Source organism: Sturnira hondurensis, unplaced genomic scaffold, assembly GCF_014824575.4.
Source record: "Sturnira hondurensis isolate 20B ecotype Veracruz unplaced genomic scaffold, ASM1482457v3 Scaffold0015509, whole genome shotgun sequence".
Taxonomy (NCBI): Eukaryota; Metazoa; Chordata; class Mammalia; order Chiroptera; family Phyllostomidae; genus Sturnira; species Sturnira hondurensis.
This window is the reverse complement of record NW_028088140.1, coordinates 1,271,477-1,289,234: the sequence shown is the minus strand read 5'-3', so window position 1 is coordinate 1,289,234 and position 17,758 is coordinate 1,271,477. Positions and strand designations below refer to the sequence as shown.

General features: G+C 37.4%; 1 protein-coding gene across 2 annotated transcripts in view; it reads left to right on the top strand.

Moving 5' to 3' along the window:
- Positions 1–17,758, top strand: part of KITLG (KIT ligand) — a 93,719-nt gene that overhangs the window by 62,905 nt on the left and 13,056 nt on the right. Inside the window, exons 4-6 of one of the 2 annotated variants that reach the window (XM_037064642.1) lie at positions 5,972–6,142; positions 8,630–8,789; positions 9,516–9,599. In XM_037064642.1, coding sequence (XP_036920537.1) covers positions 5,972–6,142; positions 8,630–8,789; positions 9,516–9,599 — 415 coding nt within the window. The remainder of the gene's footprint in view (positions 1–5,971; positions 6,143–8,629; positions 8,790–9,515; positions 9,600–17,758) is intronic. The other variant, XM_037064643.1, reaches the window with a different exon arrangement.

Genomic DNA, 17,758 nt, shown 5'->3' with positions numbered 1-17,758 from the left:
TGAGCCAGGACTTTTGTCCCTCAGTATCTCTAATGGATATTTCGCCTCCATCCTTTGTAGAGAATTCTCACAGTGTAAACTTCCTTAGGTCCACTGAGGAAGCTATACCAGTGAGGAAGCACACTGATATCTCTAGGAATAGCTACCACATGGAAAGTAGTGCCAGGTGCATCCCTGAAGAAATGTCATAGAGCAGGTACTTGAATAAGATGATTTCACTCAATTTTGTTTTGTTATTATAATGTTGATGAGATGCCATAGGATCTTCGTTTTTGTTAAATATAAAGGTAGCCCTGTCTAGGTAGCTCAGTTGGGTAGAGCATCATCCTGATGCCCCAAGGTCATGGAATTGATCCTGGTCAGGGCACATACAGGGGTCAACCACTGAATGCATGAAAAAGTGAAACAATAAATTGATGTTTCTCTTCCTCTTTCTCTCTCAAATTAATCCATGTATTTGTGTGTGTATACATACATATATATGTATATATACACATATGTGTGTATAATGTAAATCAATTAGCCTAGAGTAAAATTGGTTTCATTATATGTCATTTTGCTCCAAGTTTCAGAACCTATTGACAGTGTTGAGGACTTACTGCTAATACGTCTTGTCCACTTGCAGCTTCTATTGCCATAAAGCTTATGGTGGCTGCCCTTCGAGACTCTCCTCTGTGTCTAAGCCTGGTAGAAAATGTGTCAAATTCTTTCAACTGAAACACCCGAACAGTTTCGTGAATGAAGCCGAAAGATGGAAAGGAGAAAGCATGCCAGAATTAGCAAGTCCCCACAATGTTTTCAAAACACAGTATTTAGTTCAACCTGGGTCTTAAATATACTAGTTCTGAGACTGCAGAAGTGATAATACCATGTATCTTGTGAAATTCATACATCATCTCTTCTAACCTTATGTGTAGTTGTAGAACGCGCATCCGTATTTTCATTGTTGAACTTTAGAAACAGTCATGTGTCTAGTTATGCTTAGAATGCTTTTAATTATAGTAGTTTTATATATTTTTTAAAATTATTTAGTTAAATCATAAATTTGGTGTTCATGGTACTTTAAAATCCCTTAGGAAGTTCACAGTTTTTAATTAAATCTTCAGTGGTAGGGGCATGTTAGCAGGTCAGATGTATCTATTCAGTATCATTTATTTAGTTAGCATTCTGGAATGACACATGCTACGAATACACAGGAATGTCAGGGGTGTGTTGTCTTGGCTGGAACTGTTGTAATTAATCCGGAAAATATAAGTCAGAAGCTACCAAGAAAGAAGGTAAGTAATTGAGACTATGCAGTTAAAGAAAATCCAGACAACATTTCCTTTTCAAAGCAAGGACTACATTTCTCTTTTTATGTATGTGGGTTAATAAAATAAATTATATGTATTTCCGGAATTTGAACCGTACTCTTTCCATTACTGCTTTGACATCCTGTGTGGCTTTATCAACTTTCCTAATCCTTCACATTTTTCTACTGGTGAAATAAAGAACACTATTTATATCTCACATTCTTTTAATGTTGTGAGTTCCTACTTATATAGAACTATTTAAGTATAAAATAGTCTCTGAAATATAAGTAATAGTGACCATAATGCCTGTTATTAAGGCAAAGAAAATTTACATTTGTGAACTTAATAACCTTTGATCTCCATTTCTGAATCACAATCTTGGAAGAGTTGAAAAACAGAAAGGCTTCCTGTCATCTCACAAATGAAATATTTAGTTCACTGTGTTTTATTCTCTTTGCAAATGATTTACTATATTTAATTAAAAGGAAAATACAGGACTGCTTGACATTCTAGTAAAAACTGGTTACCTCTCTTGCAGGCAGTCAGGTCAAAACTGGCTGATATTCAATATTATTTGTTTACCTCAGTTTTGTCATGAATAAATCCAAGAGTCTTAAAAAGCAAAAGTATAACTATTTAAATAAATTAATGAAAAGATACAGCTTTTCATTTATTATACACTCTTTTCCAAGGAAATTATGGCAAGAAGGAATAATAATTGAAATATAAGACTTCTAGAAATATATTTTTCAGGACTGTAGTCCAGTTCATATCTTATCAGCTATCAAGGTACTGTTCATTACTTTAAAAGGACAGATATCAGGGCAGGCTTAGATCATAGGAATTCCATTATTTAACTGTAAGAAACTGCAGGTTTATGGTTGACACTTTACTAGAAAAAGTTGACTGCTTGCACTGTTGCTTGGGTGTCTGAAAGTGGCAGGGTGGGTGGCAGTGAGGGCACAGGGACAGCTAAATAAGAACTTGAATGTAGCATGTAAACATGCAGTTCCACTGAAAATAAACAGAAGTGTCAGTGGGCATCATCATTCCCCAGTTTAAAAATAAGATAACATATAAACAAAGTATTTTTTTATTTTAACCACAAGAAAAAAAAAAGGAATCTGTTCACTTAAGGCAAAGACCATAGTAACAAAAGGAGTGCCTTGGTTCAATTTAAAGCAAGGGAATATAATTTTGGTCCCTACATGTCAGTAGGTCCAAGAGGACAGCAAACACATTCAGAGAATGGAGCAGGGAAAAAGTCTGAAGACATTCATATGTGGATTCTGCTCCAGAAAAAATGGCAGTTACAGTGGACTGAACTAATTGATAAAGACTTTTCTACCATGTAAATACTATCCAAACTGTATTTGTGTTGTGTGTGTGCTGTATTCCATATTCTAGGAAATGTGCCCTGGCTGATAGGGCGCCTATATAAAAGCAATTGTTACAGCCTAAATGGAGAGAAACCTGGAGAGCAATTCAGTCCCAAAGGAAAGGCAAGCTTGGAAAGAGACTTGTAAATGATTTAAATATGAGCTTGCAGGTGCTTGAGATAAGTGATGATTTAATGAAACAAACGATCCATTCTGAACTTATTTTGGAAACATATAGTCTTTAAGAACTTGGTTGATGAGTTGAATGAACTGGCCTAATTGAATTAATTCACATTGAGTGTTTGTTTATTCTACTTAAATGAAGCCAGAGCCAACAATCCTGAAAGTTTGGGGGTTTGTTTGTTTTCACTTATTTTTTGTTTTGCAATGGGAGTGAGAAAGGAAAGGGGGTTGTGATCTAGCCCTAAAACAGGCAGAATGAGGCCCGGATCAGAGAGACTTTGAAGGGGTAGAATTACCGGTCTTTGCAGACCGACTGCAATCAGACTGAGCTGGGACAGTCCAAAGGGACGCACTACAGAGGAGGCAGAGGGGGGTCAGGACATGCTAATGTGATCTCACATTAGCTTTGTGCTTTTGTTTTTGTTTTGTTTTTTGCTTTTTCTTGAGTTCATTGGGGTGACACTGATTAACCAACTCATACAGGTTTCAGGTGCCCAATTCTAGGACACATCATCTGTACGCTGTGGTATATGTTCACCACCCCAGGTCAAGTCTGCCTCCATCACCCCTTAGCGTCTGCTGTAGACCCTTCTCCGCAGCCCACCCCACCCCAGCAATCACCACACTGTTGACCTTATCCATGAGTTTTTAATCTTTTTTTCTATTTTTCACTCAATCCCTTTACCTTCCAACCCAGCCACCCAATCATAAAAGTTTAGAATGACATTTAATGCTTCCAGGCATTGGAGCTTACCTATCTGTAGATAAGAACCTATCTGTTCTTTTTTGGCTCTATTATATTAATTAAAATTGTTCTGTTAAATGACTCTAAAATGGCCCCCTTGTGTAATTTAAAGTAAACAAATTAATTGACTTTCCCTCCAAAGAGATATTTTGCTGGTAAGTAGAAAACTAAAGTGTAGTGGTCTGATTCATTTTGCATGGCATTAGTTACTCTTTATGATTCTAGTACAGTAGACGGTGTATTAAATTATTTAGGATTTTAATTAGCCAACTCAATTTTAGTTATCTCTAATAAGCGTCTTATTTTTCTCACTGTAATATTTTAGCAGAGTTAAAAAAAGAAATCAGAGACTCTACTTATAGAAAAGATAATCTTAAAATGCATGAAGTACATGAATTCATGACCAATATTAATTTTAAATAACATCATATTATTTTTTAATATTAAAAGCTGTTTTAATATACTAAGAAGTTTTTCCTAATAATCCAAACCTTTATTTATCTATAGCCATTTATAGGTCAGCAGCAACGCCCCGTAGGCTAGATCCAGTCTGCTGCTTGATCGTGCATGGCTGGTTGGCTGAGATTGGTGTTTATAGTGGTTTTTATAGAAGAACATTTGTAGTCTGAATGATGACAGCAAGTGCTGACTTTGAACCCCAACTAAGCAAAATATTGACCAAAAATAAAGAATTTCTTTCTTATTTTTGGTACATCCAAATTATAAAAGAAATTAAATTCTGTTATTATGCAAAAGAAATCATAGTCAGTTATTAAATTTTTACTTTTGTGATAAACATTTTGCAGTGGACCTTTGCTTTCTATTGTGTAAACCTACCAGCATAACAGCCTTGATTTTTGCCTCTTGGCATGCAAAGCCTAAAATATGTACCATCTGGTCCTTCACCAAATTTGTAGCCCCTGTTGTATTTTTTCTCATTTATTTTTTCATTCACTCATACAACAGTTCAGCAAATACTTTCTGAGCAACTTCCATATACCAGGCACTATTCCAGGCCCTAGGGACACCATGGGGAACAAGATTTTATAAAAATTCTGCCCCCATGAAAGTTACATTCAAATTATATACATCATCACCTCACAACTGCCTTCTTCCATTAGTCCCATTCTATAAATGGGCAAATTGAGGTTGAGAGAGTTTACATAACTTACCTGGAGTCTCTCAGCTGGATTGAACCCAGTTATACCTGACTGCAAGGCTTGAGTGAGCTTCTAACCAGTGGTCAGGGCTCTGTGCTTGGTTTAATGCTATTCTGTCACCATCTTGAAATTTTTAATCATTATTTGAACAAATTTTTGAACAATGAATACATTAAATTTTGCCCTGGCCCCCCAAATTATGTAATTAGTCCTTCCACTAAGGCAAAGTACTTCTCCTTAGACCACATTTCTGCCTAGCTGTTTCTCTTTTTCTTTTCATTTTAACACCCACATAAATGTATCTATTGAGAGGGACTGAAATTTATCAAACACTTTAGAAAATCAGCTATTATTTTTTTAAGATTTTATTTATTTATTTTTAGAGATAGGGGAAAGGGGAGAAAGAGAAGGAAACATCAATGTGTGGTTGCCTCCCATGTGGCCCCCACTGGGGACCTGGACAGCAACCCAAACATGTGCCCTGACTGGGAATCGAACTGGTCACTCTCTGGTTCAAATCCTGCACTCAATCCACTGAGCCACACCAGCCAGGGTGGCAGCTACTATTATTTGATATTCCAATTCACCAAAAGACTGAAAGTTCCTTGAGGGCTAGGACTGTCTCTCACGATAATTTTTTTTAAGTTCTTCTGTGCCTAAAGCTCTTTTAAGAACATATTGAATGCAGAATGAATATTTTTCCATGGCATTAAGTTCCATTAATATCTGAACTTTGTCAAGAGTAAGAGTTGGCTCTATCTCATCTTAATTTACTTCCAGGAAAGAGCAAAATCTTAACCAGCAATGCTTTTCTCTAATCTATGTGCATTTGTAAATTTTGAAACAGATGTTAGGTCTGAATTAAACAGAAGAACTGACCTGGTCAGACAAGGTCTGCTGTTGATGACTGCAGCATTGACATCTTTGAAATTTGCTGCATTTAAAACACATGTTTGCCCCTGGCCAGTGTGGCTCAGGTGGTTGGAGCTTCATTCAAAAATAGAGAGGTTGAGGGTTGATTCCTGGTCCGGGCACTTACCTAGGTTGCAGGTTTGATCCCCAGTCTCTGGTCCTGATGCATATGGGGGGCAACCAATTGATGTTTCTCTCTCTCTCTCTTCCTCTCTCTCTAAAAAGCAATGGAAAAAAGACCTCATCGAGAAAAAATAATAAAAAGGATGCTTTATCTTCCTTTCTTTCAATTTCTTGCAGCCTAGTCATTGTTGGATAAGTGAAATGGTGGAACAACTGTCAGTCAGCTTGACTGATCTTCTGGACAAATTTTCAAATATTTCTGAAGGCTTGAGTAACTATTCTATCATAGACAAACTTGTGAAAATAGTGGATGACCTTGTGGAGTGCATGGAAGGACACCCATTTGAGGTAATCTGGTATTCACTGGGATTGGTTTTTACTACTCTTCTCTAAAATCTATATCGATTGTGGTAGTGGATGGGCATCTCTATCTGTGTGATTTTTAATGTATAGATTTGTAATTTAAGTATATTTTGAAAAATGAGCACAGTAATAGATGTTTGTAGTTATGCCTCAATGTTGAAATGTACATTGACTTAAAAGTTGTCATTTAATGTAAAAATTGACTTACATGATAATAGAAAAACAGCCCTAACTTTATTTCCTATGTGAATGAAATTCTCATACCTTTCCCACTAGGTTACAAATGTTTATTTGCCTTTAAATGAAAAATTGTGTATAATGAACCCTTAAACTGGACCTCTTATCCACAGTAATCATTTCATAGCAGAGAAGCACATTTTAGCATCTCCAAGTCGTTTTATGACTAGTTGTTACAAACTTCAGAATGTGGGCATGACAGTGATTTGGCTTCTAAGCATATAGAGGAGGCACTATACCACTGGGAGCAGGTACGGAACAAGGGGTTGGAATTCAAACCCTGATGCCGTCACTGGTTAGCATAGCGAACTTCACCCCTCTGGGCTCACGTTCTTTATGCTTAAAATGGGACAATAATCCAACTCATAGAGTTTACATTAGATGATTTGTGACGAGTACTTTAGCTTTGTGTCTGGCAAAAGGAATGTCAATAGATATTTTTATTATGATGATTTTATAACATTGTTTCTATAACAGAATAGGTCTTGGGAGACTTGCTTCCGCATGCAGTTCACAAGCCAAGGTTTAGCCTACAGGCCCTTTAGAAGTCTAAACCTAAGATTTTAAATAATGATTCTGTGCCATAACACTCAAATACTTCCTCCTCATCAAAAGTCCAGTTGCCATGTAAGACCCAACATTGGTCCCATTTGTGTTCTCCGATCTCAGAATTCTTATCAGGCCAATAAGCTGATCCCCATGTTTATTCACTTCCAGTTTCTGAGTCAGAATGTATCTTACACTCAATGACATCTTAGCATTAACATCTCTTTTTATATCATCTCAGCATAAATGGGCTGCTGATGGCACTGATAAGAAGTAAAGGTCACAAAAAGTAGGGTCTATCAGGTGAGGTGTCATGAAGGAAATAGTATGCTTTGGAGATGGAAAGATGAGGTAGGTGTTCTGTGAATGGGGATACCAGGAAGAGCATTCTGAACAGCAAAGAACGTGCATTTAGTGGTCATGACACTGTGGCTGGAACCCAGCAGATTCATTCAGGTGTTATTTCTCAGTTGTTGTAGAGATTGAGTAAATTACATGAGAAGCACTTAGAGAGATACATAGTAAGTGCTATTTAAGTGTTAACTCTTTTTTATTGTTGTTCAATAAAAAAGTTGTCTTCATTTGTCTCAGCTGTCTAAGTTGTCTCCATTTCCCTCCACACCACTCCCCTCCACCCCAGCCATGCCCACCCTTCACCCTCGATCCTACCCCCCTTTGGCTTTGTCCATATGTCCTTTTGACATGTTCCTGACAACCCTTCCTCCCTTTTCTGCCACTATCTCCCTCCCCCATCCTTTGGTGACTGTCAGTTTATTCTTTATTTCAATGTATCTGGTTATATTTTGCTTGCTTGTTTGTTAGTCAGTCAAGTATTAACTCTTATTATTGCCAGATTTTCTTTATAGATAATCATGCATTTCTCAATTCCTAAAATATAGCTTAGATTTGCTTTGGGGGACTTTAAAAATTAATCACACTATTTATTATTTTGTGACTTCTTTCACTCAGCATTATGTTGATATGATTTATGCACTTTGATGCATATAGCTATGGTTAATTTTTCACTGCTTATATAGTATTCCACTGATTCAGCATACCACTATTGTTTAAACGACTCTCCTGTTGGTTGATACAGGCATTTATAAACACTATTGGTAGGAACTTTCTTATTCATCTCATGATGCATAAATGCAAAAGCTTCACTTGAGTGTTTACCTAGGAGTGGAATTTCTGGGTCACAAGAGGGGCACATGTTCAACTTTACTAGATCATATAAAATGTGCCAATTTGCATCATTCCATCAGTGCATAAGAGTCCCCTTAGCCCCATTCATATTCTTGCCAGTATTTAGCATCAACAGACTTTTACTTTTTGGCTATTTGGAGGATGTGTAATGGAGGTTTATTTTTTTAAGTGAGGAATCATGATTATAATGAGCACCTTTAAAGAGCAGTGCCTTTAATATGTCGTTAGGATTATTTCATTGTTATGATGTTGAATTCACCTTACTCATCCCTACTGCCCACAGTGTTCCTTTTATCTGGCATGAGCCTCAGACTGAGCTGAGTGGGATCACTATCCCTCTGTACCAGTTTGGGTAAATGTATGTCAAAACAGTCTTCTAACCGTGGTGGTTTTCCTTGAATCTTTGAAGGACATAGCCTTTTACTTTGACAGTTGAATCTGGAGACTCTTTGAAAAATATAATTCTGTTTTTTCTTCTTCTAGAATGTAAAAAAATCATCTAAGAGCCTAGAACCCAGGCTGTTTACTCCTGAAGAATTCTTTAGAATTTTTAATAGATCCATCGATGCCTTCAAGCACTTGGAGATGGTGCCACCTAAAACTAGTGAATGTGCGGTTTCCTCTACATTAAGTCCTGGAGAAGGTAAGACATCTAAGCACTTCTAATTTAAATGTAAAAATCAAACTTGAGTCTCCTATGTGTACATAAGAACCTACCTCTGAGTCAAATATATGTAATTAGATAAAGATGTGTGTGCTATGTCCAAGGAAAAAGCAAATTATCAAGACCATAAAAGAAATTAATGGTTTGTAGATGTGTTTTCCAAATCAAAGAGATACTCATTATTTTCAAATTAAAGAATTGTGTGTGAGTCAACAGTAAACAAATAGTTACTCAAATTTTTCTTATCTGATATTTGTCAATAGAGTACAGTCACGTTATTCTTTACCTCCCATCTTCTTAATGTCCCTTTCTAAAATCCTTTCCCAAAGGGTCTGAGTTATGAATTCTGATCTTCACTTGTTACACTGTGTTAAGACTTTTTCTCCCCAACCCCCTTTTCTAGGGTCCCTATAATACAAAATCTTAATGACATTGCCTTTTTAAAAAATGACCAAGTATGAACAATTCATGTTTTTTACATTTACTAGCCTGTATGGGCAATGGATCTTTGTTCTGTAAGGTGACTGGTGAATTTCTTAGTAAAAATAGAACAGTAAGACCTAGTACAAAATAAGGAGGATCGGAGTAATCTAGATTTGGGAAGTGGACCTGATAAGTGCTCTGGTGCTGCACGCAGCCTTCTGGGGACTCTGTGGTTTCTGTAAGTCACCATGCAACACTGACACATTATTGCTTTCTATTTAGATTCCAGAGTCAGTGTCACAAAACCATTTATGTTACCCCCTGTTGCAGCCAACTCCCTTAGGAATGACAGCAGTAGCAGTAATAGTAAGTACATACATCTGATTTAATGCATGCATGGCTCCAGGTAGCATCGATAGGAGTATTGCATGGGCTTTAAAGGAAATCTCTACACTTATTACTGTTGATGCTGTTCCATTACTGTTCTTCCTGTTGTGGTCTTCCTGAGAATCAAATGTTAGGTTTGTAAAAGTGGGTTTCCCTACAGTTTGAGATACTTATTAGAGAATTGGGCTGATAAATTTCCAGCTAAGATTATTTGAAATAAGACAGGAAAGTACTTTTAGAAATATGATTTAAGCTTTTTTCATTCTTGACTTAAAATATATTCCATGGAATTGGAATACCAAAATGGAATTTTGTTATTTGCCTAACAAAAATGGAATTTTAAAACGGAAAGTACAAATGCTAGGTGTATGGAATTCCAAGGATATTTTCAGTTTTATATATATTTCGCTATGTACTATTGTGTGTTTGAAAATTGGATGATTTTGTTATTTGATTATAAAATTGTATGTTGGAAGAGAGTATACTTCCTTCCCTGAAGTTGCCGTCATCTTTGGCCAAGAGCCCAATCTCTTGCAAGTCTAATGTCCTCTTTTGAAATCTAGGCAAAGGTCGTTAGATTTACTAAATAATCTGACCCTCTAGGTTCATGGGAGCTGTAAGAGGAAAAAATTTATTTTGTGATCTTAAGCTAAGGAAGTCATCCCTGAAGATTAAGGAATAGGACATTGTCATACAGTTAGGGACATAGAAGATCTATCTATAAAAAGAAGTGATCAATTTATTATAAATCCATAGTAGTAGTTGTGCATTGCAGAAATTTAAAAAACACATCTCTAATATTCCTTTCATTTTAATTTTTGCCAACAAAACCTGACCTGAATTGAGAAAAGGCTTTTTATAGCTCTCTCCTAAAAGTGAATATTTATACATTTATCTATAAAAATATCAATGTATTTGATTGTAGGTTGCTACCCTAACCTCACTGAGGGTATTATATAATATACAATAGATACACAACAGAACCTTCTAAAATCTAAAATTGTGAATTATACAATAGTTCAAATCTGGAAAGTTTTGTAAAGGAACTATATGTGTGCTAGTCAATTAAGGTCTTTCTTACTAATTATGGATTTCATTCATTTTTTTTTTCAAAGAAGCAACTTTGACTTCTTAAATTCTACTTGTTCATATTTCATTGATTTCTAATCTTTATCACTTCTTTCATTCTGCTGTGGGTTTAATTTGCTCAATTTGTTCTAGTCTTGTAAGGTTTTAAGGTGGAGAAATCAGATCACTGATTTTTAAATCCTTCTTATTTTCTAATATGAGTGCCTTAAATGTAAAAATTTCCTTGTAAGCAGCTTTAGCTGCATCCTGCACATTTACATTTTTTCATTTTATTTTATTTTTTCCATTACTATTTATTGCATCCCACATTTTGATATGTTGTGTTTTCACTATTATTTTTTTTTAATAATTCAAAATTCTCCTTGTGATTTCTGCTTTGATATGTTGTGTTTTCACTATTATTTTTTTTAATATTTCAAAATTCTCCTTGTGATTTCTGCTTTGATTCATGGGTAGTTTGAAGTCTAAAAATGTGTTTTCCCTAGATGTTTTATTGTTATTGGTTTATAAATTAACTCTATTATTTGGAGAACATACATTATAATCTTTTGAAATTCGACATTTATTTTATGTGTATTGTTCAGATACCAGATGGGAGCAGTTTCACATTTAATTAAAGTGGTTGCTAGTGTCCTTCAGATCTTCTATATTCTTATTAAGTTTTTTGTCAATTTTTTAATCAGTTTACTGAGAGAGGGAAATTAAAAATCTTTACATTGTGGATTTGGCCACTTCTCTTTTTTAAAGCATATCTCTGGTAGAAAGGATATAGGTGTGTCTTATTTTATCTAGTTTTTATGACTTTTAACTAGAGCATTTCATTTATTTATATTTAATATGATTATTGGTACAGTTGGGCCTGAGTTTACCATTTTGTCATCTGTTCCCTGTTTGCCCCATTTGTTTATCAATCCTCTCTTCCTCCTTTCCAGCCGCCTTTTGGGTTAAAGTGCGTGGGTGCACATGTATGTGCATGCACATGTGTGTGTGCATGTATGCACATGCGTGCATGTGTGTGTGCTATTTTGATTCCGCAGTTGGATTTTCAACAGCACATCTTGGCATTATCTTGTGGTTGCTTTTGGAATTGCAACAGACATCTTAACTTGTAACACCCTCCTTAGAGTTAATACCATGGCACTTAAAAAAATATGTCGGAACCTCGAAACGGGATCGTGCCACTTACTCACAACCATATTTTGTGCTGTGTTGATTGATATGCATACATATACATATTGTCATAAACTCCACAGTGCAGTATTAAACTCAATGCCTGGAACCATCATCATCTTTTATATTTACCCACATAGTTTTTATGTCTTGTACTCTTCATTCCTACTTAGAAATCCAGTGTCCATCCAGTGTTAACTACTCTCAGGCTGAAGGACTTCCTTTGCCATTTCTCGTTAGTGTAAATCTGCTCACCACAATTTGTTTCTTTTCATTGAAATATGTATTTTTGTCTTTAGTATTGCAGGTAGTATTTACTAGACATGAACTTCTAGGTTAACAGATCTTTAGTTCCATCCTTTAAAGATGTTACTCTGTTTTTCTGTATCTGTTGTTCCTCACAAGGCCACCAACATCTGTTATTTTTTTCCTCTTACATGCCGGGTCATTTTTTCTCTCTGCCTTCTTTCAAAAATTTCTTCTGTTTAGCAGTTGAAGCCAAGGTGTGTGTTCTCTGTATTTATCTTTCTCATTGTTTGTCAAGCTTCTTGGTTGTGTAAGTTAATTTGTCTCAAATTTGGAGAAAATTTTGGCATAACTTTTATTTTATTTTTTATTCTTTCACCTCTCCTTCTGAGACACAGATCACATATAGGGGCAGTTTGATATTGTCTCACAGATCATGGAGATTTTGTTCAGGGTTTTTTTAAACCTCTCTTCATTCTCAAAATGAATAGTTTCTACTGATCTTTTTTCAAGTTCCCTGACTCTTCTGCCATCAACAATCTGCTGGGTTTTTTTTCACCCAGTACATTTTGTTGCCATTTTTCATTTAAACTTTATTGTATTTTTCCACTACCATTTAGTCCCCTTATACTGCCTCCCCAAGAAATCACCACCCTGTTGTTCATGTCCAGGAGCCCCTTTTTCCTTTTGCTCAATAAATTTAGACTTTATTTGTTTAGAGCAGTTTAAGGCTCACAGCAAAGTTGAGGGAAAGGTACAGAGATTTATCATACACCCCTGGCCTCCATACATAGACAGCCTCCCCCATTATCCGCATCCTGGCCGGAGCAGTTCATTTGTTACAAATGATGAACCTTTATGGACACATTATTAGCACCCAAAATCTGTAGTTTACGTGGGGTTCACTCTTGGTGTTTTACATTCTATGGGTTTGGATCCAGTATAATTTTTTATTTCTAAGTTTGTTCTTTGTGATAGGATTTCCAGTTTATTATGTTTTGTATTTTCCTGATGAGATTTCCTTCCCTATAGTCATTCCAATGATATTTCCTTTTATGGCCCTTGGATATAGTTATAATAGCTGCTTTAAAGTTCTTTTCCTTAATTTCCACATGGAGCTCATCTCAGTGTTGTTTTCTGTTGGCTAATTTTTTTCCTCCCTGAGCAGGAGTCACATTCCCCTTCAGATGGCTTATAATTTCAAACACATGCTGCACTGGTGGATACTATGTAACTGTGCCTCCAGATTATGTAGGTTCCTTTAGAGACCTGAATTTTGTTCCAGTGGGTAGTTCCACTACAGCAGTGCCCCAGTATCTGTGGTGTATGCTTTCTGTGCTTTCAGTCACCCATGGTCAAATGTGGTCTGAATATATTAAATGGAAGATTCCAAAAGTAAACAATTCATAAGCTTTAAATTCTGCTGTGTTCTGAATAGCATTCTAAAATCTCTCACCATTCTGCTCCATCCCACCAGGAAGTCAATCATCCCTTTGTATCGCATACCCATTCTGTATGCAATACCTGCCTGCTAAGTCACTAAGTAGCCAGAAAATCTCTCCATTCTTGCTGTCAGAACTCCTTCGTCTCTGAATGACTGTTACAGTGCTGATAAAGTCTTAGCTGCCCAGGCATCGTTTAGCGCCAGGTTTTGTGAAGTTTCACCCGGCCCACTGCACGTAGAGCCTATTATTTGAGGAGTGGCTCAGTGAGACTCTTATGGACATTTTTGAGGCTCCTTCTCTGCTGGGCTCCTTTCCACAAACTCCAGCCATGTCAGCCACCCTGAACTTCAGTCTGACTTCCTGTGTCAGAATACTGAGCCTTACTTGGGTTCTACCTTTCATGCCTCTGAAGGTGCCTCCCAGCCAGAAAACCAGGGCAGTCAGAGGCCTTATTCATCATGTGTGTTTTCTCTCTCAGGAATTTTACTCTTGTGCTGCCAGTTGGCTAATGTGTCTGAAAACAGCTGCCTCAGATAATTTGTCTAGTATCATGATTATCTAGGTTGGAAAGGCTCATCTACTACCATCATGGTTGGAAGCAAACTTCTTTTCCACTTACTTTAAAAGACAAACTGAATGCAAAATACCTATTCAGCCTGTGCCTCTGAATCTGAAGGTACTTTTTAAATTGAAAAATGAATGGTCAATCTTCTGTTTCTGTTTGTTTTGCTTTCTTTCATTTCTTCCTTTTGTAAAAAGTATGGGTCTTGCACAATAAGTAGCTTTTGACCAGGTGGTATCGCTCATGAATGTGGCACTTAGACACCAAAGGACGAGCTCCTGAGGAGCTTGCGTTCTCATAAGGGGAACAGACATAAATACAGCACTCACTATTTTGTCATATTTATACTGTGTATAATGTCTGTGTAACACACAGTTGGCCCTTGGACAATATAGGTTTAAACTGTGCAGATCCACATATACATGGGTTTCTTTTCAATAAATACTTGTATGGACCATTTTTGATCTGCAATTGGGAGTTCATGGATGTGGAAGCTAAACTGTGTGAAATGATCTATGACACTTACATAGGGGACTTTTATATCCACAAGGGGTACTGGAACCAACTCCCCCTGCCCAGCCCCACACCAATACCCCTCAGATACCAAGGACAGTTACGGTTTGAGGGAGTTAGAAGTTATATGTGGATTTTCAACTGCGCGTAGGAGGGGGCAGATTGGTGCCCCTAACCCCTGCATTCAACTTTTTATTATAATATGTTATTATAATAGTGGTATATAAATGACTATTTGAGGAATAGGGTCAGGGATACATGAAGAAAGCTAGTTATCAGTGATAACACCAAAAAGTGGCCGTGCTCACCAGAAGGCTGGGCCCCTGTGAAGGAGTCTAAAAATGTGTGTCTTCTTTATAGCTTGTAAAGGGGAATCCAAGTTACCCAAAGGGAGTTGTATTTTCAAAGTAACAGTAACATACTTTATACCAAACTAAAAAGATGTTTTAAAAATGCTTGTTTTCAGATCCTTACAAAGAGCATTTAAATGATATACAAAGAAATCCTTACTTTGGTATTACCTTATCCATCTTCTAGAAACATAGTCTTGAGTCAGATTACCTTGATGCTGTCTCCCAGCCCATGCCCCGCTGTTTGACCTTGGGCCAGTTACTTGATCTCTCTGGACTCCCCAGTCAAGTGGAGGATGATATCGCCTTCATGGGGTTTCTGTGAGTTTCAAACAGCACACATGAACCCCGAGCCATGCCTGATGTGTAGTATGTGTTCATCATTAATTATTAGAACAATTGGATGCCCTGAGGCTGTGAGTCAGTGAATGACAAGCCCATGGTGACCTTGGATTTGAGTCAAGAAGCGGCACCAAGTAGCTTGTTTCCTAAGCACTGAGAAATCCCCGTTCACAGTGCAATACTGGAAAACAGACTCACCCTAAAAAAGAGTGCAGCAAATTTGTAGCAGTTTTTGTGTCCTGTATTTGCACAGATGTTGGACGTTAGTAGTCAAACAGAACAAGTCAGTTCCCGTGAATTTTGGACAGTGGAAAGTTTTTGTCATTCTGATATGCTAACAACCCAGGAATTTAGGATTACTCAAATCCTGTCCAGATGAGCTCCCTCACTCTATAAGGTTTCTTTGGGCAGTCTTTACATAAAAGCAAAGCTTTATTACTGCTTGGGCTTTGGCCCTGAGCACCCTTCCAATGGGCCTGGAGGCTCCTGATTCAGGTCTCATTGACCCTTGGTAGACAGCATTAGCAGCAAGTGTTGGGAGTCAGGCCCTAGAGGTGCAAGCAAACCTTTTCTGATAACATTTTTTTTGTCTCCTGCAAGAAGGATGGCAGTATCATTATTAAGCCACTTGAATTAATAGAAGAAATAATTGAGGAAACCTTGACCTTGATAGGAGGCAAGGCTCAGTTCCCTTGGTCCCACCGTTCCCCTCCCAGTATTTACCAGGCCTCTCCTGCAGAAGACTAGTCAGTTTCCAGGACTTTGCCTGGAGCCACAGTCCTAGGGGTGGAACTTTCAAAGCTGTTAAAAAGTCACAGTACTCAGAGAGAGATAAGCTTTCCTTAGTTAGGTTTCTCCAGCAGCCTTTGATTGCAGTACCTCCCTTAGTGGCTTATCTTACCTAGGAAAATTTTTGAGTGGGAAACTCCAGAATACCTCACTCTCTAGTAAGCTCCCTCTGCCAGAGACTGCCCCCCACCCCCCATGGTCTCTGGCTTGAATGGTGCCGTTCAAGATTTGACCTTTGGGTAAAACAGGGAGAACAGGGTGTTTGGCTGCCTTGATTCCCGCCCAGGCCTCTAGTCATGGAGTTCTCCATAGCACGGCCCTAGCTCATTCGTTTTCCATGGTACTGGGGGACAAAATATCAATAGCTTCTTTTGTTCCCTCTGTTAACATTGGTTAGGGCTCCTTAAGGAGGGTCCATGGTCAAATCTGTCAAAATTGCACACCAGCAATCCTGGTATCGAATGTGAGCCAGAGCAGCTGGCTGTGAAGAAAAATTCAAACATGTGACTGGAGTACAAACACAAGCAGTTTATTTGTAGATAGTAAAGTTAAAATTCCTAAAATGATAGGAATTGCTTGTAGTTCTGAATCTACTTTCTTATAGAAAACACTTTTATAGATGGTTAAATCCCAGACTAGTGCACATAACTCTTAAAGTTACTGTATTGTTGTAATAATAGTAATGCTTCGGTTACATCAAACGCTATTTTATAATGCCGGTGTATTTTGTGAGAGAATTCTCATTGAGCTCCAATTTGAGCTGCCTAAACTGTATTTCCCACGGGCTTGCAGGATGTGGGGTGGGCCAGAGAAACTGTGAGTCAAGTCTTAAGGAAGTGAGTCACTGTGAATGGAAGACCCCACTTCCCTACCCAGCCCCCATCCCTTACACACACGCCCTCCACGCACGACCCTTCAGCACTGACACGCGTCCTATTATTAGAGCCTCTTTGGAAACATAGAAATCATCAAATGAGTGAATTTTCTCCTTCTACCTTACAAATGGCGGGAAAATAGGCAATTTCTGTTCTCACTAGAGTAGATAAGATTTGTTTCTGGCCTCCCATTTTAAATCTATGGGTTTATTTTTTCCCAGTAAAGGTTGATACACATACAGTGATTTAGTTTTTTTGTATTATGTTACTATATTTAGGAACTTTATATGTTAAGTGGGTGACTGTAGGCTGACAGAAATTTGAGCATCATGGTAAAATATCATAGCCCAAAGCAGTCACTTTACCTTGGATTAGTTTACATTTTGATTATATAATTATTGGAAATGTATAATTTCTAAATTTATCGCATCTTCCAAAGACAACTGAGATTTTTAACTCCCAGAATGGCACGTGCCAGTGTTTCCAAACCACAAAGTTGTTCCCTGTCAGGAAACAGCAAAAAATCTGTCAAATTGTTAAGTTTTGTGTTGGGAGGCAGAGACTCTGGTGGGAGATGGGATTTTTTTAAATCATGAGTCACCCTGCTTCTTGGGGAAAAGCCAAATAGGAACAAGGAAGGTGTTCTGAGCTAATAAATGTCTTCTCTCTCACTGAGTTACTTATTTAGAGTAACCAGTGGGGAGATACTGATGCTTTCTGCCATTTTTTAATAGTCTCAGTAGTTTCAGGCTTTCCA